Source organism: Canis lupus, chromosome 28 (genome assembly GCF_003254725.2).
Source record: "Canis lupus dingo isolate Sandy chromosome 28, ASM325472v2, whole genome shotgun sequence".
Taxonomy (NCBI): domain Eukaryota; kingdom Metazoa; phylum Chordata; class Mammalia; order Carnivora; family Canidae; genus Canis; species Canis lupus.
Window position 1 is genome coordinate 15,676,919 of NC_064270.1, and position 26,517 is coordinate 15,703,435.

General features: G+C 35.8%; 1 protein-coding gene across 12 annotated transcripts in view; it reads right to left on the reverse strand.

Annotated features, from left to right (window-relative positions):
• NT5C2 (5'-nucleotidase, cytosolic II) overlaps positions 1 to 26,517 on the reverse strand; it is a 146,070-nt gene that overhangs the window by 27,627 nt on the left and 91,926 nt on the right. For 11 of the 12 annotated variants that reach the window (XM_035707637.2, XM_025467073.3, XM_025467069.3 and 8 more), the window contains one exon: positions 21,478 to 21,551. In XM_035707637.2, the coding sequence (XP_035563530.1) occupies positions 21,478 to 21,551 (74 nt within the window). Of the gene's footprint in view, positions 1 to 21,477; positions 21,552 to 26,517 lie in introns of those variants that run through there. The other variant, XM_049103572.1, reaches the window with a different exon arrangement.

The window sequence follows — 26,517 nt, forward strand, 5'->3', positions numbered from 1 at the left end:
TATCTAAAAATTATAGTCTTGAATATATTTATCTCAACCAACACATATAATGCACTGGAGGGAGGTGGCCGTAACTGGGTGACGAGTATTGAGGATGGCACATGATATGATGAACACTGGGTGTTATACACAACTGATAAATTATTGAACGCTACATGTGAAACTAATGATGTACTGTATGTTGGCTAATTGAATTTAAATAAAAAAATAAATTAAAAAAATATATAATGCACTGGAGTTTTCTGAGGTAGTATAAGAAATCCATAAGTTTAAGAAAGAGCAGTAAGAATACCTAAAATAAAGATATAGCGCAGATGGAAATGAAGAATTAAAAAATCTTTACATTTAGATGCCTTAAAAAATTACTTCATTGGTATTTTATCAGTTTTCTCTATCTAGTTTTGTTTTGTTTTTAAAGAAGGCTCCACTCCCAACATGGGGCTTGAATCACAACACTGGAATCAAGAACTGCAGACTCTACCAACTGAGCCAGCCAGGAACTCCCTCTATCTCGTTTTTAAATTTAACTTTATTAAGAATATTTTTTAATCATACACAAAAGTACTGAGAATATTAAATGAGCGGCTTTGAAACCATCACCCAAGCTTTAACAATTATCAGTTTTTTTGGACTCTTATTTCATTTATCTTCCCTAATCTTTTCTCTTCCAATTTAATAACTTCTATCAGATCAAAAGTTTTTAAACTGATCTTTCACAGAATATTGAAATAGCACAATTATACACAAGATATCATATACATGCACATACAAAATTATTCACTAGTTTGGGTAAATCTTTTAATTACTGCTTAAATATCCTTCCCACTTAGAGCCCAGTGACATAAACATTAACAGCAGTAAGTTATAAATAAGAGCCTTCCAAATTAAGAGTTGCTCAGAAATCTTTTAACTATTCATATGGCTGGGGGGGGGGGGCTATACTAAGGCTGTCAATCTTACAGTCTTGAAGAGAAAACCAGTTCTACCAAAAACAGTGCTCTTTTGGTATGAGCAGTATGGTATGAAGCTCTTTTGGTATGAAAGTACTAATTTAGTATCATCATATATGAATACTCTAGGAAATCAAAGTTAACACATAAGGTGATACATTGGGCCAAAGAAAATAGAAGTGTAAACATGGGAGAAAAATTTTAAACTAGGGATGCCATCAACAATAGCTTTTAAAAAATAACTTAGTTCAGTTAAAGAAAACAAACTAATAAAGAAGGCAAGTACTTTTACCTAAGGATCAGATTTATTCCAAAAAAGTTGTAAGTTCTCTAATACAACTACACCAAAACAGAACAAAAAAAACAATTGTGAAATGAAAATAATGAAAGTACATTAAGGTGTGACATAAAATAATGCCTTTTATTTTCCCTATCCCCTCCCCAAATAATGTCTTTAAAAACCAAAATGATGGAAAAACTTAATCATCCAAATGAGCCTTCTCCCATTCAAAATAATCACTCCACAAGTCAATATATATTTATTCCAATAACACAATCATTACCCAGAACAAGTTTAAAATTCTTCTTTGAAAATTACTTTCAGAGTCTATAGCACATTATTCTAGATATTCCCCTGGTAGCACATTTTTCATCAACAATAATTAATTTAAACGGGGGAAAGTAGAGCACCTAGCTGGCTCAGTTGGTAGAACATGCAATTCTCGATCTTAAGGTTGTGAGTTCAAATCCCACACTGGGCATGGGATTTACCTTAAAAAAAAAAAAAAAAACTCCAAAATAAAGGGGGGAAAAGGTATTCGAGAGCACTGAGTGAATAAAAGGGTAAATCAAAGTGGGTTGGTTACAAACTAAGGGTTGCTGAAGGGGAAGTGGGTGAGGGGATGTACGGTAAGTGGATGATGGGCATTGAGGAGGGTATGTGATGTGATAAGCACTGGGTATTGTATCCAACTGATGAATTACTGGAAACTGTAGGTTGGCTAACTGAATTTAAATTAAAAGAAAAACACAAAAAAACCTAAGTGAACTAAAAAACGGGTGACTGCTTAATGAAGCAGGTTTTCTTGTGTTTATAAACTGGCTATAAAAACAAATCCAGGAATCCCTGGGTGGTTCAGCAGTTTGGCGCCTGCCTTTGGCCCAGGGCGTGATCCTGGAGTCCTGGGATCAAGTCCCGGGATCAAGTCCCATGTCAGGCTCCCTGCATGGTGCCTGCTTCTCCCTCTGCCTGTGTCTCTGCCTCTCTCTCTGTCTCTCATGAATAAATAAATAAATAATCTTAAAAAAAAAAAAAATTCCAGGGACGCCTGGATGGCTCAGCAGTTGAGTGTCTGTCTTCGGCCCAGGGCATGATCCTGGAGTCCCGGGATCGAGTCCCACATCGGGCTCCCTGCATGGAGCCTGCTTCTCCCTCTGCCTATGTCTCTGCCTCTTTCTCTCCGTTGTCTCTCATGAATAAATACAATCTTTTTTAAAAAATTCCCAAAAAAGACTTCCAAAAGAATTCCTAAAATGTCCAAGAAATGACATCAAACAAGTGCCTGTCTAGTTCAGTCAGTAGAGCTTGCAGACTCTTGATCTTGGGGTTGTGAGTTCAAGTCCCATACTAGGTATAAAGACTACTTAAAAATAAAATCTTATGGGATGCCTGGGTGGCTCAGCGGTTGAGCATCTGCCTTTGGCTCAGGGTATGACCCAGGATCCGGGATCGAGTCCCACATCAGGCTCCTTGTGGGGAGCCTGCTTCTCCCTCTACCTATGTCTCTGCCTCTCTGTGTGTGTGTCTCTAATGAATAAATAAATAAATCTTTAAAAAATAAAAAAATAAAAATAAAAATAAAAACTTTAAAAAAATTACAGCAATACTGGAATAAGTTTTTCCTAATAAGGTTATATTAAGGATATCTTTTTGGAAGCATATTTTATTACAGGCTTTCTTTTATAAAAAGTAGTCTTTTGGGACACCTGGATGCCTCAGTGGCTGAGTGTATGCCTTTGGCTCAGGTTGTGATTCCGGGGTCCTGGGATCAAGTCCCTCACTGGGCTCCCTACAGGGAGCCTGCTTCTCCTTCTGCCTATGTCTCTGCCTCTCTCTGTGTCTCTCATGAATAAATAAATAAAATCTTTAATAAGAAAAAAAGTAGTCTTTTGACCCATGTTATACAGGTTTAATTTTGCAAATCACCTCAAATCTCTTTTGGAGATTTACATGAAAGTTTATTTTTTTTTTTTGCTTTACAGTCAATACTATAAAAAACCCTCATTATGCAAACCCAATTAACCATAGGCCCTATAGAGTTTAGCTTATTCTGAATGGATCCTTGATACTAATCATTGATTGGACTCGTACTAAATTATCACTTTTTATCTTCACAATTCTTCTGAGTTGAGGACATAGTGGAACTTACTCATCCAAATGAGCCTTCTCCCATTCAAAATAATCACTCTCTGAGGCAACATATATTATGGCTTGCACAATATATACTGATTAGATTTTATTGTTTGTGGGTGTTTTCTAATTTTTCTTATTAATAATTTTATCAACTGCAATCCTAGTTTCTTCTTTTTGGAAAGGGAAGATTTGTTTTCAGAGGTTTTTCTCTTTTTATCTATTACCCTAGTTTCTCTGTTCAAACACTCAACTTATCCCCTTACTCTACTGTTTCAGAAAAATAAACAAAAACCCAGTTTTAAAGTCCTTTTAGAAAAAAGAAAGGAGGGCAGCCAGGGTGACTCAGCGGTTTAGCACCGCCTTCAGCCCAGGGCATGATCCCAGAGACCAGGGATCGAGTCCCACGTCCGGCTCCCTACATGGAGCCTGCTTCTCCCCCCCTCTGCCTGTGTCTCTGCCTCTCTCTCTCTCCGTGTCTCTCATGAATAAATAAATAAAGTCTTAAAAAAAAAAAAAAAAGGATCGGTAAGAGGGATAATGAACACATTTTACTTATCAAATGACAACTATTTTTATATTCTTTTACTCTTCCTCTGTATATTTGATCCATTTACAAACTGATAAATTCTTCAAGAATAAGAGAATATAAAAAGGTTAATAACTTCAATGATTTGGAGGTGCTCATTCGCTAACACAAAAATTTCTTGCATAGAGACAATCTGTTTGGGAGAATGTGGAGTAAGGTAATGTACAGGTTCTACATTTTCCAAGTTGTGAGAAGGATGCCTTGAGTAATCTCTCGTGACTTGGGACCATGAAAATTTCTCTGGCTTTTCTGAGATAGGTTATCTTCCTTAGTTTATACCAAAAACTTCTCAGGAAACTTTAACAGACATTGTTGTCACACTAAGAACTTCAACAGATGCATCCAGTTTACACACTAGCCACTGTAAGTTCCACTCAGCTAAGTTCCATATTAATTCATTACTATTACAAGGAGCCTGACTTTAAGATGCACAACACAAACACATTGTCATATATTTTACTTCAAAAAGTGTCATCTGAAAAAAATAAAAATAAAAATAAAAAGTGCCATCTGGTGCATATATGGTCAAACAATTTTTTACAAGGATGCCAAGACTGTTAAGGAAGGAAAAGACAGGGCAGCCCTGGTGGTGCAGCGGTTTAGCGCTGCCTGCAGCCCAGGGTGTGATCCTGGAGACCTGGGATCGAGTCCCATGTCGGGCTCCCTGAATGGAGCCTGCTTCTCCCTCTGCCTGTGTCTCTGCCTCTCCCTCTCTGTGTGTCCCTTATGAATAAATAAATAAAATCTTTAAAAGGGGGGCAGGGAGACAATCTTGTCAATGGTATTGTGAAAACTGGATATCCACATACAAGAGAATGAAGTTGGATCCTTACTTTACCCCACATACAAAAATTAACTCAAAATAGATCAAAGACCTAAACATAAAGGCTAAAACTATAAAACTTTTAGAAGAAAATAAAGGAGGAAATTTTTGTTATATTGGTTTTGACAATGATTTCTTGTGACAGCAAAATCACAGCCAACAAGAGAAAAAAACAGATGGATTGGGGATTGGACTTCATCAAAATTAAAAACTTTTGTGTGTCAAAAAACACCATTCAAGAGTGAAAAGGCAACCCATAAAATGAGAAACAGTATTTGCAAATTATATACCTGATTAAGAGATTAATATCTAAAATATTAAGAGCTCCTATACAACTCAACAACAACAAACCAAATACTCCAATTAAGGAAGGGACAAAGGACTAAGATAGACATTTCTCCAAATAAGATATACCATACAAATGACTACTAAGCAGACGAAAGGTGCTCAACATCACCAGCCACTAGGGAAATGTAAATCAAAACTACAATCTCACACCCATTTTAATGACTATTATCAAAACAACAATATAAATCTGAAAATAACAAGTGTTGTCAAGGATGTGGACAAACTGGAACTCTGATGCACTGCTAGTGGAAATGTAAAATGCAGCCACTATGGAAAACAGTTTGGGACTTACTTGAAAAGCTAAACATATAATTACTGTATGATTCACTAGTTCCAAACCAGGGTGTATACCCAGAAGAACTGGAAGCAAAAACCCAAACAGATTCTTGTATACCAATGTTTCTGGAGGCATTATTCAAAATAGCCAACAGTGGAAGCAACCCAAGTGTCCAATGATGGATGATGGATATACAAAATGCGGTATGTACATATAATGAAATATTATTCAGCCTTAATAAGGAATGAAATTCTGATATATGCTACAACATGGATGAAACTCGAAAACATTATGCTAAGAGATATAAGCCAGAATCAAAAGGACAAATATTATGTGATTCCACTCATATGAAATATTTAGAATAGGTAAATTCACAGAAAAAAATAAATTAGAAGTTACAGGGGCAGAGGGAAAGGTGATGGGAAGTACCCATTCAGTACAGTTTCTATCTGGGATGATGAAAAAAATTATAAAATGAATAGTGGTGTGGGTTGCACAACACTGTAGATGTACTTAATGACAAGAGTGATACATTTAAAATAGATTTTAAAAGTTAAATGCTAAGAGTGATACATTTAAAATAGATTTATTTTTTTAAAAGATTTTATTTATTTATTCATGAGAGATATAGAGAAAGGGAAAGACACAGCAAGAAGGAGAAGCAGGCTCCATGCAGGGAGCAGGGAGCCCGATGTGGGCGGGACTCGGGATCATGCCCTGAGCCAAAGGGGGAGGTTTTTTTTTTAATTTAAAGATTTTATTTATTCATTCATGAGAGACACAAAGAGAGAGGCAGAGGCACAGGCAGAGGCAGAAGCAGGCTCAAGGCATGAAGCCTGATGTGGGAATCGATCCTGGGACTCCAGGATCACGCCCTGGGCCAAAGGCAGGTGCTAAATGGCTGAGCCACCCAGAGATCCCTTAAAATAGATTTTAAAAGTTAATTTTATGTATATTTTCCACACATTTTTAAAACGGGAAGGAAAAAGCTGCTCTACCTCATTTGAGAGATCTTCAGTGACAGCATAACAATAATATATGACATGTAATACTTATTACTTTAGATTGCAACTTCTCCTTAAATGCTGTTTAATGCCAATAAATTTTGTGAGGATATACAATAGCTGACAGAAAAATGACCTAAGTACCCTGGACTGTAGTCCAAGTAAATACACCCCATGCAAAAAATGTTCATTTAAATGTTGAGCTGACTCAATTCCAAAAACAATACAACAAGATCACTGAGTGCATCTACTATGCATGACAGGATAGATGACAGATCAAAGGTCCTGAGATACTCCTGCTAGTAGCAGGATAATCCTCTGATTTAGCAAGAACTAGCTTAATTTCTTCCCTGATACTTTTAATAGCTTTATTCTATCTTCTCTCTCCACCTTAGACTTACTCATGTAAAATGCTTAGGTTTGATATAATTGGATTTCATCCCTGGTGGCTAATGATATGGCCTGGAAAGAAGAGAAGTACAGAAATATTCAAAAGGGGAGTCTAACTTATATTTTCAAATCCTCTCAAGATTAAAATTAAAAAATACAATTTTAGAATTCTACCAACATCAAGTACAGAGTATTTATTTACACGGTACTCTTGAGGCTTCATTCCCTTACGATTACATCCAAAAATAAAACAAAAGAAAACTGCAAAACTATCTGTATTCTAAGGACGAGGATTATATTCAAATGCAAGACAAAGATGCATTTGCCCTAGAGAGGATTTCAACTTTTGTGGGGAAACACACACACACACACACACACACACACACACACCAAAAACCCCACATTGGGTGATTTTGGTGTGTGTGTGTGTGTGTGTGTGTTAAAGATTTTTATTTACTTATTCATGAGAGACACACACAGAGAGACAGAGACATAGGCAGAGGGAGAAGCAGGTTCCACCCAGGGAGCCCGATGTGGGACTCAGTCCCAGGCTCCAGGATCACGCTGGAGCCAAAGGCAGATGCTTAACCGTGAGCCACCCAAGAGTCCCTGTTTATGTGTTTTAAGATTTTTTTATTTGAGGGAGAGAGAGCGCAAGCAAGCGCACACACTAGCAGGGGAAGCAGGAGGCAGAGGAAGAGGGAGAAGCAGGCTTCCCATGGAGCAGCGAGCCCCATGTGGGGCTTGATCATGGGATCATGCATGACCTGAGCCAAAGGCAGATACTTAACCAACTGAGCGCCCAGGAACCCCAATTTTGCTTATGAAATTTTTTCTCTGATTTCTGACGGGTTAATAAATAATTTCTGTTCCTGTGACAGCTAGGAGCAGAATAAGAAACAAAACTGACCTGAGTCTGCATTCCAGCTATGAGTCTTAAATCAATTGCTAGCTATGTGCAAATTTTTTTTTTTTACCTTTTAACTTGGTGAACTATTTGTAAAAATGGAGGTAGTAATCTCACTTCAGTGGGCTGTTGTGAGGATTTACTGTACATAAAATATATCTTCTAGCACATACAGTAGTACATGCTTAACAAATGTTCTTTTCCTCCTGACAATTTCTCAGAAAAACAGGAAGGAATGAACATTGACCATGACACCAACTAGTACTGAAATGTTAAGAAAATTAAGTAACTTATTTTTAGACTTAACCAAAATGGCTCTGAACCTTAAAAGTGTTGGAGCCCGAAAATAATTGCAATGTGTCTCTTTTTGGAGCTTTGAGCTCAAGAGAGGCAATAAAAAGAAAGAAAAAGGCAGACTTTTTGATTGAAAAAAGAACAATCAAGGTGATTTTTTTTAAAGATTTTATTTATTTATTCACGAGAGACACAGAGAGAGAGAAAGAGGCAGAGGGAGAAGTGGGCTCCATGCAGGGAGCCCGATGCAGGACTCGATCCTGAGTCTCCAGGATCACGCCCTGGGCTGAAGGTGGCGCTAAACCGCTAAGCCACTTGGGCTGCCCAATCAAGGTGATTTAAATGAACCAATTTAGAGTGGCACCTGGCTGGCTCAGTGAGCAAAGCATGTGACTACGGATCTCAGGGTTGTAATTTCAAGCCCTACATTGGGTGTGGAGTTTACTTACAAAGCAAAACAATAAATGAAACAATTTAGAAATAATACATTTTCACAATCCTAAACCAAGAGTCACTACTTAAGTATTAACAAACCCTCTCCCCATCCTACTCTCCTTTGGCATAAAGACTTCCTAAAATTTAACAATTATACATATATAATTTTGATGTTAAATACATGTTTTAAGTCTTTCATACAACCACAAAGATCAACTACTTCTTTTCACTTCAGAGTTCGTTTCAAAAAATAATTCCCCTTGCACTTATTAGAAGCCTATCAGTGAAACCTTTGCCATACATTTAAATATGGACTTTCTCAAAAACCCATTCCTTCACCATGATCCTGCTAAGAACCCTTTGCTAAAAACAGTACATAATTTCTATGGAAACATAATCTGATACCAAATACCCGGATATTAAAATCTATCCAGAAAATAACTTCAACTTCCTATTAAGCTCATAATCATCTCCAATACTTTAAAAAAAATTCAAAAACAAAAGAGGGAGAAAAGATTCCACTCATCTGTCCAGCATTCCAGGTTTTTTTTTCACAATATATAGAACACAAATGAGTTTAAGGTTGATATTTTTCTCCTTATTCCTTAGGCTTTTTTTCCCTTATAACTAGAGTCCAGTATATCGATACTTGGTATCACCAGTCAGAGCAAGAGAATTATTTTCATTGCATTCATATTTTATATACATTATTTCATTTATTTTTTTTATTTTTATTTATTTATGATAGTCACACAGAGAGAAAGAGAGAGAGAGAGAGAGAGGCAGAGACACAGGCAGAGGGAGAAGCAGGCTCCATGCACCGGGAGCCCGATGTGGGATTCGATCTCGAGTCTCCAGGATCGCGCCCTGGGCCAAAGGCAGGCGCTAAACCACTGCGCCACCCAGGGATCCCACATTATTTCATTTAAACCTTATACCAATAATTTATTCCCACCCCCACCACTACACACACACACACACACACACACACACACACACACCTTTTTTTGGATTAAATGAAAAGACTCGGAGAGGCTAAGGAACATGCTGGTAGCCAAGAGCCAGTACAAGGTAGAGCTGGATCCAAACCAAAGTCAATCACACTGAGGGTTCTGCTTTTTCTACAACTTCATAGCCTCTAAATTAAAGATAAAAATAAGACTGGGGGATCCATGGGTGGCGCAGCGGTTTGGCGCCCGCCTTTGGCCCAGGGCGCGATTCTGGAGACCCGGGATCGAATCCCACTTCGGGCTCCCGGTGCATGGAGCCTGTTTCTCCCTCTGCCTGTGTCTCTGCCTCTCTCTCTCTCTGTGTGACTATTATAAATAAATAAAAAAATTTAAAAAAAAAAGACTGGGCCTAAATTCAGATTGTATGGGACTTAACCTTCAAAATAGAAATATATTATTCTGACTTTTTCCTCTTAAATCACTTTTTACATCCAGATTACTCTCACTTAATAGCTACTGGCTAACATTTGCTTATTAAAGAAACCACATTTTGCAGATTAGCAATCTGGCAGATAGAGAACAACCATCATGAGGAGGTGATATAAATACTTTATACCACTCACTGAATCAGAAAATAATTTTTTTTAAATTTTTATTTATTTATGATAGTCACACACAGAGAGAGAGAGAGGCAGAGACACAGGCAGAGGGAGAAGCAGGCTCCATGCACCGGGAGCCCGACGTGGGATTCGATCCCGGGTCTCCAGGATCGCGCCCTGGGCCAAAGGCAGGCACCAAACCGCTGCGCCACCCAGGGATCCCAGAAAATAATTTCTCATTCAAAACCACAGCAATAAATTTCTGGATATTAATATTATAAAACTAAATAATAGAATACTCAGAGTAATGGAAACCATACGTCTGTTTATGCCTATTTGCCACTTGAAAAATGAACAAGCACTAAATAATCTAGAAAATGTCAATTCCCCGTTTTCTATTTTCACACCACTGCCCACTGTTAATAACAAAAAAATAAACAATATAACATTTTTAGCAGTACTCTATACAAATAAAACCAAAGAAATAAAATTCACAAATAGGACAGATTACTCCCTCCATTCCACACAGAGGAAGCAGCTGGTTTAAAAACAACTTTCTTGCTCTTTCATAAATCCAAAGACCTAATCTTAAGTGGATTTTCAAGAGGTTTTTTGGCTTGATTTGTCCTGGGAAATGCACTTATCAGTCTGATCCATCTGTGCATCCCATGTAAAAGAAAAAGGCTAAAGATTGCTCTCATATAATGACCCACAAACTCAAAACCTATTGTCCAAAAAGCATCTACAATAGGATAGCTTAATAAAATTGAAAACCAGGGCAGCCCCGGTGGCTCAGTGGTTTAGCGCTGCCTTCAGTCCAGGGCGTGATCCTGGAGACCCGGGATCAAGTCCCGCATCGGGCTCCCTGCATGGAGCCTGCTTCTCCCTCTGCCTGTGTCTCTGCCTCTGTGTGTGTGTGTGTGTGTGTGTGTGTCATGAATAAATAAAGTCTTATAAAAAAAATAAAATAGAAAACCAGAGCACTTAACACATCTAATTAAGGAAAAAGAAGCCTCAAGAATAGAGAGAAGAGAAACACATTATCTGTAGAGGAAGACAAAAATGCAAAGGACCACTTTCTGATATACAATCATGTGCATGTTTTTTTTTTAATTTTTATTTATTTATGATAGTCACACAGAAAGAGAGAGAGAGAGAGAGAGAGAGAGAGGCAGAGACATAGGCAGAGGGAGAAGCAGGCTCCATGCACCGGGAGCCCGACGTGGGATTCGATCCCGGGTCTCCAGGATCGCACCCCGGGCCAAAGGCAGGTGCTAAACCACTGAGCCACCCAGGGATCCCCTTTATTTTGGAATTTTTAAAATTTTATATAAAAACATCAATCTTACATAGAAATCCTGCAAATAAAAACAAAAATACATAGCTTGCTTCAATTATAGGAATAACTGATGATAAAGAGGATCTTCTCTGAAAAACTGTTAGAGGTACAAGGCTGGCATTCAGAAGAGATGAAGATAATGAGGTTCCCATCAGAATGGATTATCCTACTGAACACTGTGACACACTTCATTCAGTGGAATGAATGTACCAAACTATAAGCAAAATCATAAAATTATTTAAAAGTAATACAAGTCACGTCAATAATTTCTCTTTTAACAAGCAAACAAAAAACCCCAATAATCCCTCCACTTAACTTCATTCTACAAAAGATCTGTATAGCTTATTTTAGGAAAATTACAAGTTTAAAATTGTTATAAATTCAGCTTAATATTCTTAAAAGTTCATATATGGGGATCCCTGGGTGGCGCAGCGGTTTAGCGCCTGCCTTTGGCCCAGGGCACGATCCTGGAGACCCGGGATCGAATCCCTCGTCGGGCTCCCAGTGCATGGAGCCTGCTTCTCCCTCTGCCTGTGTCTCTGCCTCCCTCTCTCTCTCTCTGTGACTATCATAAATAAAAAATAAAAAAAAAATTATTGGGCAACTGCTTACATTTGCTTAACACTTTGGAAAGATGAAAACAGGTGTTAAATCTTAAAAAAAAGAGTTCATATATGTATTCTTGCCTTCTCTTCCTTATTAGTGTCAAAGTTTTAAATTATTCACCACTAAGTCTATCAACCTTATCACTTGGCATGAATAAGAACATTTTAATTTTTTATATATTTTTAAAGATTTTATTTATTTTATTTGAGAGAAAGAGAGAGCATGAGTGGGACAGGGGCAGAGGGAGAAGCAGACTCCCTGCTGAGCAGGGAGCCTGATGTGGGGCATGATCCCAGGAGCTTGAGATCATGACCAGATCTGAAGGCAGATGTTTAACCAACTGAGCCACCCAGATGCTCCAAGAACAGCATTTTTAAAATATCAGATCATTTGAAACAAATGTTCTTATCAATATGAACTATAAAGAAAGGTGAATGATCAAAACCAAACAAAACCATGACACCCTTCCCACTACAGACTTGTAGACATCTAGAAAGCCAAAGCCAGAGCTGTATCCTCATGAAAACAGCTTAAATCTCCAAAATTAAATCCTATCCCCCATACTTTCCAAGAAACATAAGTTATAGACATTTCCCACATTTGAAAACAAGGAAAACAACAACTTTACCTACATAGCTGTCTTATCAGAACAAATTTAGGCAAAATTTATACTGTGATAAGATAGGACCTGAGCCAATAACTATCTTCTCTCAACAAATGTACAACTCTAAAATATGACTGCCATTTGAGATGTGATGTTCTATCCACACACTTTGGAGCATCAATCCTAGTCTCATTATCAATTTTACTACATTCTATGAAAACTAATCCATCTATGCTGTAAATGGTAACTCCATATCACTCAAAATATTATTTGCCAGAATAGCCAATTCACAGATTATGCTGAATAGTTTTATAGCACTTCTAATAATTTCAATTTAAAAAAAATTAAACGTTTATTGGGTCATTCCTTCCCCCAAGTAAAAAAAAAAAAAGCTAATTTAATGTCTCTACATTCTCTACATTGAAAATAGTAGTATACAAAGAAGACAGCTATTTAAACAACTACTACTTATTAAGCACTTAATATATAACAAGCTGATTCTGAAAAAAATTAAGAAACCAATTTTTCTCTGTATCCTCCAAATTCTGGAGTGAAAATATACGGGGGGGGGGGGGAATGAAAGTACACAATGCCATATTTCATTCTGCACAGAAAATTAGAATTTTCCATAAACACTTGAAGAAAGTACATCAACAACATAATGTAAAGGATGCTAGAGTCAGGACACAGAAGGAAAACAAACTGAATTATAATCAGAAATAAAAGTGGCTATTGCCACTGCCTATATAATGGTGCCTGGAATATTTGGATAGTACTTTATTATACCTGGAATATTTGGATAGTACTTTATTATACTAATTTTATAAGAAATTACTTTTAATACAGTCAGCAATTATCATAAAAGCAGATTGTAACTTCACACTTATAAATAATTACTTTAAAATCACTACTAAATTTACATCTCCCTAATATTCTCATGCACTGAAACCAAAAGCTGGCTCTTAGTAGGGAGAAGAAAATCAATAAAACTGATAAAATTCTCACTAGACTGATGAAATGAAAAAAAAAAAAAAAAGACACAAATTACCAATTTCAGGAATGAAAGAGAACAGTACTACAGATCCTACAGACATCAAAAGAATAGTAAAAATATTATGAACAGCATGCCAATAAATTTAAAACCCAGTGAAATTGACACCAATTATTTAAAATGATATACAAAGAAACAGAAACTCTCACTAGCCCTAAATTTAAAAGCTGAATGCATAATTTAAACCCTTTCCACAAAAATAACTCCTGGCCCGTATAGAGTCACTAGTTAATTCTACCAAATGCTTAAGGAAAAAAATAACACCAATTCTATGCAAACTTTCAGAAAATAGGAAAGGGGAACAGCTCTTAACTCATTATATGAGGTCAGCATTACTCTAAAACCAAAATTCAACAGACCTTACAAGGCAATTACAAACCAATACTCCTCAATGAACCTAATGCAAAAGTCCTCAACAAAATATTGGCAAACTTGATTTGCCAATATATAAAAAGAATTCTATATAACCAAGTGGGATTTACTCCAGGGATGCAACGTTGGTTTAACATTCAGAAATCAATCAATGTAATTCATCCTTTTAACAAACTAAGAAAAGATGATCTATATGGATCATCTCAATAGAGGCAGAAAAACTGATGAAATTTAGCCTCCATTCATGTTAAAAAGAAAACTCCCAGAAAACTAAGAATAAAAGGGAACTTTCCAACCTGATAAAAAGCATTTATTAAAAAAACCTTTAACTAACAATATACTTAATAGTGAAAAACTGAACATTCTCTCCCTAAGATCAAGAACACAGCAAAGAGGTCCATTCTCAACACCTCTCTATTCAACACAGTACAGTAAGGCAAAAAAAAAAAAAAAAGTTTTTAACAAGATATAAGATATATAGATTGGGAAAAAAGGATATGCAGATTGGAAAGAATTTAGAAAATCACAGTACTCAAGAATAGTAAACAAAAATGAGCTGTTATTTCTAAATGCTAGCAATAAAATAATAGAAAATGAAATTTCAAACAGCATTTACAACTACATTAAAAAATAGCAAATACTTAACACATAGATGTAACAAAATAATGTAAGATCTTTACACCAAAAATGACAAAACACTGCTAAGAAATACTAAAGATTAAGTAAATGGCCCAACATATCATGTTCACAGACTGGAGGACTCAATGTAGTTAAGATGTCAATTCTTTACAAATTGATCTAGAAATCAAGGCAATTCTAGTAAAAATCCCAGCAAGCATTTTTGAAAATTTGATAAGCTGATTTTAAAATTTACACAGAAATTTAAAGGACATAGAATATTAAAACAATTACAGGAAAGACTTAAAGGTAGAGGACTTACACTACCTGACTTAAAGACTAACAATAAACCTGCAATAATCATCCAGACCATGTGATATTTACTTCAATCAATGAAACAGAACGTCAACAGACAAACCAACACATATTGGTCAATGTACTGAGAAGACATATATCTGACAAAGGACTAGTACTCAAAATACATAAAGAACTTCTACAACTCAAAAATAAAAAGACAACCCAATTAAAACATGGGCATTTGAATAGGCACTTCACAAAAGAAATATAATTAGCCAATAACCACATGAAGAATTTCAACATCACTAGTTATGACGGAAATACAAAGTAAAATCACAATGATATTGTGATATTATGATAAAATACATATTTACTAAAATGGCTAAAATTCAAAGGACTGACAATATCAAGAATTGGTGAGGATTGGATCAAGCAGAATTTTCATGTTTGCTTGTCAGACTTTAAAATGATATCACTACTTTGAAAAACCATTTGTCTATTTCCTATAAGGTAATTATATAATCTGTCTCCTTGGTATTTACCCAAGAAAAATTAAAATATATATCCACAAAAAGACTTGTAGTACACTAATGTTCATGGCAGTTTTATTCATAATAGCCCCAAATGGAAACAACTGAAACATCAATCAACAGATAAATGGATAAACAAATTATGACATACAGGTATCCCTCACTTTTTGAAAGTTCAAGTTATGCCACTTAACTTTGACAAAAGACTTAAATTAGAACTCATTTTTGCCAACTGAAATAAATGTGAAGATTTTTGCTTTTATGAAAAAGGTGAATGGCAAAAATGGCATTCAGCATTTGTTTTGCAACCAGCCTTATAAAGGTGCTGGGCACCACAAGCAACAAGAATGGCTCTGCCACACTTCCCTGGGACTTAGACTCAACATCTCAGCATCAAGCCACCATAACTTTGAATTATGTCTGTAACCAATTGCGCTTTACTTCAACTTATTCTGTGTATCCATTAGCAAGATGTATTTTAAGGTATCAGAAAAGCCTAAGAAAGGTTATCTTGGGGGTCTGGGGAAGTCCTCAAAAATTTTCCATATAAATTTATGGTAACTATTCACTTTTTGACATTTCAGCTTACAAATAACCTCATAGGAACTCTCTACTCTCAGGTAGTGGGGGAAAAAACTATACCCATAAAATGGACGACTACTTGGCTCCCCCCTCCAAAAAAAAGTAAATTTTAAAGAAAAACATGGTTAACTGTTTATAATGTTGACTGGTTAACATCACTAGTAATAAGACTTACCAACATTATGTACCCCTGGTATGATTCTCTGAGAAGAGTACACCATTTCTGTAGTGTTCTTCACAAATATGCATAATATTTCAACCATGTGGAAAATACAGGAGACAAACCTAAACCATGGATGATTCTACAAAAATACCTAACCAGTACTCTTCAAAATTGTCAAAGCAAAGAAAGACAGTACTGTAACAGAAGACACTAAGGAAATGTAACAACTAAGTACAGCGTGGGATCCTAGATTGAAATAAAGAACATTAGTGGGAAAACTTGTAAAAACTGGGTAATGTCTATAGTTCAGTTAGTAGTACTATACTAACATTAATTTCTTAGTTCTTATAATCATACTATGACCAACTATAATCAGGTAAGAGGTCACGATTAGAAGAAAATAGAGGCCAACTATTATTTTTGCAGTTCCCCCATAAATCTAAAATTATTTCAAACTTTTTATAGTTTAAAAATGTTAGGGGGATCCCTGGGTGGCTCAGCGGTTTAGCGCCTGCCTTTGGCCCAGGGCATGATCCTGGGGTCCCGGGATCGAGTCCCACATCGGGCTCCCTGCATGGAGCCTGCTTCTCTCTCTGCCAGTGTCTCTGCCTCTGTGTGTGTGTGTGTGTGTGTGTGTATGTGTGTGTGTGTGTCTCATGAATAAATAAAATCTTAAAAAAAAATGAACTATTTACTGACAGACACAAGATCAATGAATCACAAAAATATGCTGAGCAAAAGAGGCCAGATACAAAAGTACAAATTGTATGATTCCATTTATATGAAATTCTGAAAAGAGCAAAATTAATCCATAGTAACAAAAAGCCCTGAGACAGAGTAGGGTAAGAGGGAGAACTGACTTCAAAGAGGCAATGAGGGAACTTCTGGAGTGATGGAAATATTCTTTATCTTAATTGTGGTGGTAGTTACACATGTGTATACATTTTGTCAAAATAAACCTATGTACTTAGAATCCATGTTTTATTGTACCTAACTTATTCCACAATAAAATTTGTTAAAATACAAAACATAAGTTCATATTTAAAAGTATTTCACTTGAATAGTACGTATTTTATACTGGGTAAACTCATATACAGTGATTTTTTTAATAGTTTTTGATTAATTTTTAAGTTCTTAATTGTCCAATGCTCATCACAAGTACAATCCTTAAACCCCACCGCTATTTTACCCATTCCTTCACACCTACCTATACCTCCCTCTGGTAACCATCAGTTTGTTCTCTATAATTAAGAGTCTATTTCTTGTTTCTTTTTTTTTAAATTCCACATATGAATGAAATCATATGGTATCTTTCTCTGACTTATTTCACTTAGCATTATACTCTCTAGCTCTATCCTTTCATTGTAAATGGCAAAATTTCATTCTTTTTATGGCTGAATAATATTCCATTATAAATACACACACCACATCTTCTTTATCTAGTCATCAATCAATGGACACTTGAGCTGCTTCCCTAATTTGGCTACTGTAAATATTGCTGCTAAAAACATAGGTGCGGGTATATCCCTTTGAGTTAGTGTTTTTGTATTCTTTGGGTATATACTCAGTAGTGCAATTCCTGGATCGTAGGGAGGGTCTATTTTTAACTTTTTGAGGAAGCTCTACTCTGCTTTCCAAACTGGCTGCACCAGTTTGCAATGCCACCAACAGTGCACGAGGGATCCTTTTTCTCCACATCCTTGCCAACACCTGTTGTTTCTGTGTTTTTGACTTTAGCCATTCTGACAAAGTATGAGGTGATATCTCATTGTAGTTTTGATCTGCATTTCCCTGATGATGAGGGATGTTGAATATCTTTTCATGTCTGTGCTGGTCATCTGTTTGTCTTCTTTGGAGAAGAAATGGCTGTTCATGTCTTCTCACCATTTTTAATTGGATTGTTTTTTAGATGCTGAGCTTTGTAAGTTTTTTGGATATATAAACGATAACCCTTCATTGGATGTCATTTGCAAATACCTTCTCCCATTCAGTAGGTTGTTTTTTAGTTTTGTTGATTGTTTTCTTTGCTGGGCATAAGCTTTTTATTTTAATGTAGTCTCCACAGTTTATCTTTGCTTTTGTTTTCCTTGCCTCAGGGGACCTATCTAGAAAAAAGTTACTATAGCCAATGTCAGAGAAACTACTGCCTCTGCTCTCTTCTAGGATTTTTATGGTTTCAGGTCTCACACTTAAGTCTTTACTTTTCTTACAGTTTTTAATTAATTAATTTAGGTTTTTATCTTAATAAAGTACAGTGACTGATTTTTTTTTTTAAGATTTTATTTGATTATTCATGAGAGACACAGAGAGACAGAGAGAAAGAGGCAGAGACACAGGCAGAGGGAGAAGCAGGCTCCCTGCAGGGAGCCAGACATGGGACTCGATCCCGGGTCTCCAGGATCAACGCCCTGGGCTGCAGGCGGCGCTAAACCACTGCACCACCGGGGTTGCCCCAGTGACTGATTCTTAAACTGATATATTAAAAACTATTCATTCAATATATAGTTATTGAGCACCAGGTTTTAGGCAACACATAGGATATAAACATGAAAAAGTAAGCCCTTGCCCTTGAAGAACTCACAGGCCAATGGGGAGATGAGGCAAGCAAACAATAGCTGCGAATGACATAAATTGCTCTTAGGAAATGATGTACCAAGGTGTCAGGACTACAGAGAAGACAATGTCTCAGATGAGGCTTCAGAAAGAATACAGACCCTTTCAAGAACTTATTTTGTGAGGTAATTATACTTTTTCCAGGGATGTTTATCCCAAATACTCAAAGCTTTCAAAAAACACTTCTTTTAATCTTGTCTCTACACTTCATGGCATGTTTTTCTGATGAAAAGTCCTTAGCATTTCAAGGGTGTGGTTTGTTTGTTTTTTAAATAACAAAAGTAATTTTCAGATAAACTCAATGAATACCATTCTGGAAAACAGGTGAGAGTATGAGCCAATAAACTTGTTTTCCTATGTGATTTATGAAGTGAAGGTAAGTACCATAAGACGACTAACAATGTTTTTCATCCAACACAGTTTTTGAAATAATGTAGTCTCTTAAGGGGGACTACTTTAAAGGGCTTTAACCTTTTGAGTGCTTAAGTCTTGGTTTGTTTGTTTAAGGAAGGGAGCCTAGTACTTTGAAATTACATCTCATTATAAATTGTCATTGGTTCAAAATGATAATTTAAACTTATCATATACATATATACTTATGTATAAACTCATACACACATGTAAATGTATACTCAGGTTTGAATCTCGGTTCAGCTATATCATAGCTAAACACCCTTGGACAAAGTCCTTAATATCCTAGCATCATCTGTAAAATAAAGACAACAGTATCTGCCTCAGGGTTTCTGTAAATATTAAATAAGTGATGTGAATGAGATAATCCATGTATTACATGAGATAATCTTTATTATTAGAACAGAGCTGTCACATAATAAGCACTTAAAAGTGTTAATAATTACTATTATATTTATATAATAAGTATATTAGTGTTTTCACTAAAAGTATTATGAAGTCAGATTACCAAAAAAAGTAAATAAAAGGAAGAAATCATATGGTATCTTTAAAGTTTATGGGCTTTTTTCAGTGACTTTTTTTTTCATTAAGAGAATTCAATTTTTCATTATTATGTTGGAACACATAATTATCTCAATATTCAGTAATAAAATGTGCCTGAACACTACAGGTTTTCAATAAATACTAATTGAATGATTTCATTACAATCAGATTGTCTTAATAACCAAGGGAAACAATTCCATCACTTTTTCATCCCATTAACTACTATTTCTGCTTTAGATAGTATCTCTTCCAGCTGAATTATCTCATCATTCCTTTCCCTGGAGAGGTAAAATTCTAGAAAGGAGAGAAATTGTAGGATTTTCCCCCCTATTTGTACAGAAAGATCTATGGTGAGAAAGTACAGTAATTAATTCAACTTGCTTTCTGAGAAGTGCTTCTAAAAGTGTCTGTGTCCAATTAGAAAAACATGTAAGAATAAAAGTGCTCCAAAAACAACCTTAAGGCAATAGAAAATGAAATAAACAACAAAGAGTAGGGAGTAAAGAAAAGGAAATGCAAACCAAATCAGTGTATATTTTATTTATTTTTTTTAGTGTATATTTTATAACTTGTTTGGTACATAGCATAGCCACAGCTATGTGGCAGCTACCTATAAACTGCATATGTTCATTTTTACATTATTATAAGATATATTTACATACATTTATAATACATTTATGGGACGCCTGGGTGACTCAGCAGTTGAGCGTCTGCCTTCAGTTCAGGGCATGATCCTGGAGTCCCAGGATTGAGTCCCACATCGGGCTCCCTGCATGGAGCCTGCTTCTCCCTCTGCCTATGTCTCTGCCTCTCTCTGTATCTCTCATGAATAAATAAATAGAATCTTTAAAATATATATATATGTAATACATTTATGTATAATACATATTATTACATTAGTCTAAAATGAACATCAAACTGACATCTAATTTGAGATGGAATTCGGTTTTCTAATACCATTATAAAAGGTTTCTGAAGAATAGTGAATTTATACATTTTAAGGTTTTTGTGTAAAGACAGTATTTTTTAGAGAAAATTTCTGAAAGATTCTTTTCCAAATGTCATGGCAATACACATATGCATGCACATACATATATGCACATGCACTCAACTCAGTCCTTCATCTCTATTACTTCTTAAATTAAATGACATTTTCACCAGACCACAAATTTTTAATAAAAACTTCATAAGTTCTGAAAAGATCTTGTAACTACGGACTAATACACTGATTTTTTTCAAATATATCTGAGAGACAGGAAGGGGAAAACAGCACAGTGCTGTGTTTAAAGTCTATTTGATAATGAACAAAACAAATAGCTCTAATTTTTAAAAAGTCTTCACATAGTATATTTATAGTTATTTCAATGGAAATCAACACATTTTCCAGTTGTCTTACAAGTAACATTAAAAATTTTAACTGACATTAAGTTTTTCTTGGGTAGAACAAGAGACACAAAATTCCATCATTGAAGAATAGTTTAATAGAGTAAAAGCCAAAAGTGCCTTGATATACAAATTAATGTATAATTTCACCATACTATTTCTTACCAGTCTCTAAAATGATTTAGCACTTGTCTACATATCTCTACAAATCTCAAGGATATCTGGTAATTTCAATATATTCATAAATATCAATGGAAGGAGTTTTGATGACAAAAGCTTCTAGTAGCTAAAAATATGATTAAACCAACAAGCATTTACTGAATAGCTTCCTGTAGACCCACTGTGTTATGTCTAAAGCAGTTTTTAAGCAATCAAAAAGTGCTACTCACCAGCAAGTGTATAATCCATATCAAAACCAAAACACTTTATTTTTTCCATGGCTAAACTTCGGTTCACAAACACCCTAAAAAAGAAGCAAAAAATGATCTCTCAATACTAAAACAAATCCCCCCCAAATTCCTAAGTTTAATATAATTATTTGGCTATCTTTCTAGATTTTTTCATTTAAATACCAATTTTAATATTCTTAACAGGGACTCCTGGGTAGCTCAGTTGGTTAAGCATCTGCCTTCAGCTCGGGTCATGATCTCCAGTCCTGGGATCAAGCCCCACATCCAGGTCCCTGCTCAGAAGGGAGTCTGCTTCTCATTCTCCCTCTGCCCCTCCACCCCCACTCATGGGCATGCTCTGCCCTCACTCTCTCTCTCTCAAATAAAGTTTTTAAAAAGATTTTACTTATTTATTTACTTACTTATTTGACAGAGAGAGAAAGAGTACAAGCAGGAGGAGTGGCAGGCAGAGGGAGAGAGAGTGAAGCAGGCTCCCTGCTCCATTCACAGCTTGACCCTGGACCCTGAGATCATGACCTGAGCAGAAGACAGAAGCTTAATCCACTGAGCCACCCAGGCACCCCATAAATAAAAGCTTTCAAAAAAATTCATAACAAAAATTATCCGAGTCTTTCTTTCTTAAGCCATAAATGAAATCAGATATTATATGAAAATACATGTATTTTCTTACTATCTTGGTTATTTACAATGCCATGTGCTAAAGATTTCAGAGAATCAGCTCTCCTTTTCTAAGTCTGACCCTCTAAAATAAGCTTATTTTTCAGATTTTATAATATATTCACTCATTCATTTATAACTTATTTAATAAACAGAGGTTCATTTAAAGCCTACTTTATTTATTAGAGACAGACAGAGAGAGAGAGAGAGGCAGAGACACAGGCAGAGGGAGAAGCAGGCTCCATGCAGGGAACCCAACGTGGGACTCGATCCCGGGTCTCCACGATCAGGCCCTGGGCTGAAGGCGGTGCTAAACCGCTGAGCCACCAGGGCTGCCCAGTGTTTGAATGAATCTATTTATATTTATGTCTTTAGTATCAGTTATTTAAAGTAGGCTTTAAGTCTTTAAAAAAAAATTCATTCAAACACTGAGTACTTATTATATTCCAAACAAGGTACATGATACAGTAGTGAATGAACAAGAGTACAGGCCCTTATGGAAATTCTTTTTTTTTTTTTTTTTGGAACTTCTATTTTAATTTACAATCTCTATCTTTGAGGAATTTAGCCTAGCAGGAAAGACATTTATACACAAATAATTTTAGCAATTTAATAAATGCAATAAAATAAAATAGGTAAGAGTACCACTTCTTAAGAGACCAGAAGAGATGCCTGAGCTGAATCTTAAGCAATCAGTAGTTTTCCAATTGGACAAAGCAAGAAAGGCAATCCAGGCAGAATAATCAAGCAAGGACAAGGTTTATAATGAACTATAAAACATTTACTATTACTGGAACGGAGGAGTTTTGCTTTGGTTTTGTTTTCTGTTTGTATTCCATAAGGGCAGGGTGAGGGGGAGAAGGAACAATACAAGCTAGGAAGCTAAAAAGGTTAACAGGAGTCAAAATCACGAAGACTATTTGCCACATTAGAGTTTGGACTTTATTGTAGAAGCAAGGACAAATGATCAGATTCTGAAGAAACGAAACAGATTCAAATTTCAGAAAGATCACTTTTGAAAACACAGGGAAAACTAAACATATAATAGCATGGTAAATCACCACCATGATGATGTTTGGGTTAAGTTTTAATCATTTCTGAAAATAAAAATATGCTTTTGGGGCACCTGGGTGTCTTAGTTAAGTGTTCCATTTTTTATTTCGTCTCAGGTCATGACTTCAGGGACATGAGATCAAGTCCCACTTCGAGTACAAGCTAGAGTATAGCCTGCTTGGGATTCTCTCTCTCCCTCCTTCCTCTCCCTCTGCCCCACCCCACCCCTTTCTTAAAAAAAAAAAAATATATATATATATACACACACACATACACATATGTGTGTATGTGTATATACGTATATACATATCTATATGTATATATACATCCATCTCATCCCCAGCTTGATAGCCAAATTATTGAATCCTCTTATTACCTATTATCCTCTTATTACCAAACCTTTTCTTTGCCTTCATTTTAGAAGTAACTGTGAGAAATGAGAATGCTAAAAATCACCTAGAAAACAAGAAAAATAAAGATGCCTGGGCTGGGCTCCCCTATTCATGATGTAGGTCAATAATCTCCAAAGGGAAGTAACTGTACCAGGGGATGCAGAAGATTCCACTGGGTATAAAAAGAAAATTTCAGATCTTCTACTGATACTTTCATCATTTAAATAAGTCTAATATAGGGCAGCCCCAATGGCTCAGCGGTTTAGCGCCGCCTACAGCTCAGGGCGTGATCCTAGAGACCCGGGATCGAGTCCCACGTCAGGCTCCCTGCATGGAGCCTGCTTCTCCCTCTGCCTGTGTCTCTGCCTCTCTCTCTCTCCTCTCTGTGTATTCTCATGAATAAATAAAATCTTAAAATCTTAAAATCTTAAAATAAATAAATAAATAAATAAATCTAATATAGTATAAAACTATATATAAATAAGTACAACAGTACATGAAGGGATCAATATTCTATATTTTAACTGATGGAATACTGAAGAATGTGGGGAACCACTGATCTAGGTAATGATTTCTTTTTGACTCTTCACCAAGTCATATTTTACTATTTTAAACTTTATTTTTTTAATGATTTTATTTATTTATTCGTGAGAGACACAGAGAGAAACAGAGGAGAGAGAGAGAGAGAGAGAGGCAGAGACATAGGCAGAGGGAGAAGCAGGCTCCATGCAGGGAGCCCGACGTGGGACTCAATCCCTGGTCTCCAGGATCAGGCCCTGGGCTGAAGGCGGCACTAAACCGCTGCGCCACCCAGGCTGCCCCTATTTTAAACGTTAACAGAAAACTTTTCTTCTCATCTCAGAACATATGTACCAATTTTAAATGCAGACAAAAAAAAAAAATCAAGTATTTGCTTAGAATGATTTTAATCAAGGACTAAAAAATCAATAGGCCCTTAAATTAAGAACTACTAATCTTCTGAAAAATATGAAAATCATTACTTATCTTAGTATGTTATGCACACCAGATTAGTTCCATAAAACCCTCGGTTCCTGAGAACTAAATCCTGAGAATTAATGCCAATCTTGGTATTTAGCTCCTTATCTCTGTAATACTGTAGATTAACACTTTATTTTTCTAATGGGATTATGTACATCAATTACGCTTTAACCAGTTTATCTACTAAGTTACAGATAAGTTATACATGAAAGTCAATGTTTAGAATCAAGTTAATACTGAGTCTTGTGTATTAGCTTTGCCACTGACCAATGGTGGACTATATTTTATATAAAAAGTACCTATCAGGCCTATTTATAATTTCTCTCTTATCCCAAATTACTGTAGCAATGTTCTTTGCACATAATGTATAACAAGAACTAGTCCTTTCCATTTTGGCTTCCTCTGTAAATACCTGTTTTTCTTTTCCCTTTTCTTGGGCCTTCTTTTTCCCTTAATTAGACCTGTTGGGTGCTGTGGTTTCCTATTTTAAGTTGCCCTAATATGGATCCTTTATAATAGATGGAAAGGAGATAGAAGCCTAAATAGATAGATGAAAGATACAAGGAACGACAAGATAAGTGACACCCACCCAAAACGTTTTTAAACACTCACAAACCCAAATATATCATCATGATCTTTATACCACTTCATCAAATTTCACCCTGCTTTTATTGATAAAAGCATCTACTTTATTATCACGTTTCTCAGTTCTCAGTTTCTCAGTTACATAAATCCTTTTGAAGGCACAAGAAGGGGAAAACACAAAGTAACAGTTCTAACTCTGGAAACCAAATGTTGCCACTGAAGATCAGGCTTTTCAAACACTCTTTCTCAATTCAAGCTAGAGGCCAACTGGATCAAATCCTTGATCAGAGCCCAAACAGCTGACATGCCTAAAATATTCCATGGGAATTCAGGCAGGAACAGACTGGGAAGATTCTTTCCTGTGATACAACCCAGTAGGGATATATGTTGGGACCACAAAGTAAAAGAAATAGCTTTGTTTCTGATAGAATGATATAAGCTGGTTTCAGGCACAGCTCAAATCAGAGTAAAAAACAGACTTTACCAATATCAATCAATCAGTGCTAATGGTAGAAAAAAAAACTATCAATAGACGCAGCAGGAAAGCTTAGCAGTTTCTTTCTTGGTCAGAAGAAAGATTAAGCCTGTACTCCTTATCACGTTATTTTAAGGATGTGAAGATTATAATGCACTTTAGATATACTGCCCATACAAATTCCTGGAATCACATATATTGGAAATATATGAAAAATATTGTTTTTACCAAAATTATCACTGCTAAATATCCACCAAATTGCCGTTTCCCCTTTGACTTGTCACCTTATTCAATCAGCACTTTTTTTGAAAGCCTACTGCAAAGCCAGTACCACTTTGTGATATAGTCTCAAAGATGTGCGTCAGGGAGTAGCCCGAGTGAGGAAAGACTTTTTAGATGCCTAACTTTAGGAAAAAGATGCTGTCCTATGAAGACCTGGATTTATCCTTTATCTTCTCAAATGAGAGTAAGTAACCTCATCCACAGAAGCAATTCCCAAATTTAAGAAACCACTCCTGTCTCCCCTTTTCATTCTTAATATGAAACAAAAAGAAAAACCTCACATACATTTTCTTTTTTTTTTTCACATACATTTTCATCTCTCCTTTTCTTCCCCTAATTTATGCTATAAAACATGGAAGGAAAGGGCAATAGGGAATTAAATCGAATTTGTGTGCAAATATCTAAAGTGTATTAAGTAAAGCTATAATGACAAAAGGAAACAGCTGGATCATAGAGAATTACAATAATATATATGCTAAGATTTACAAAGATAATAAACATCCAAATGCTGAAAGTATGCACTGACTTCAGAAGAGAAGCAGTCTGGAGCCAGAAATATCATGTCTCCAGGATACA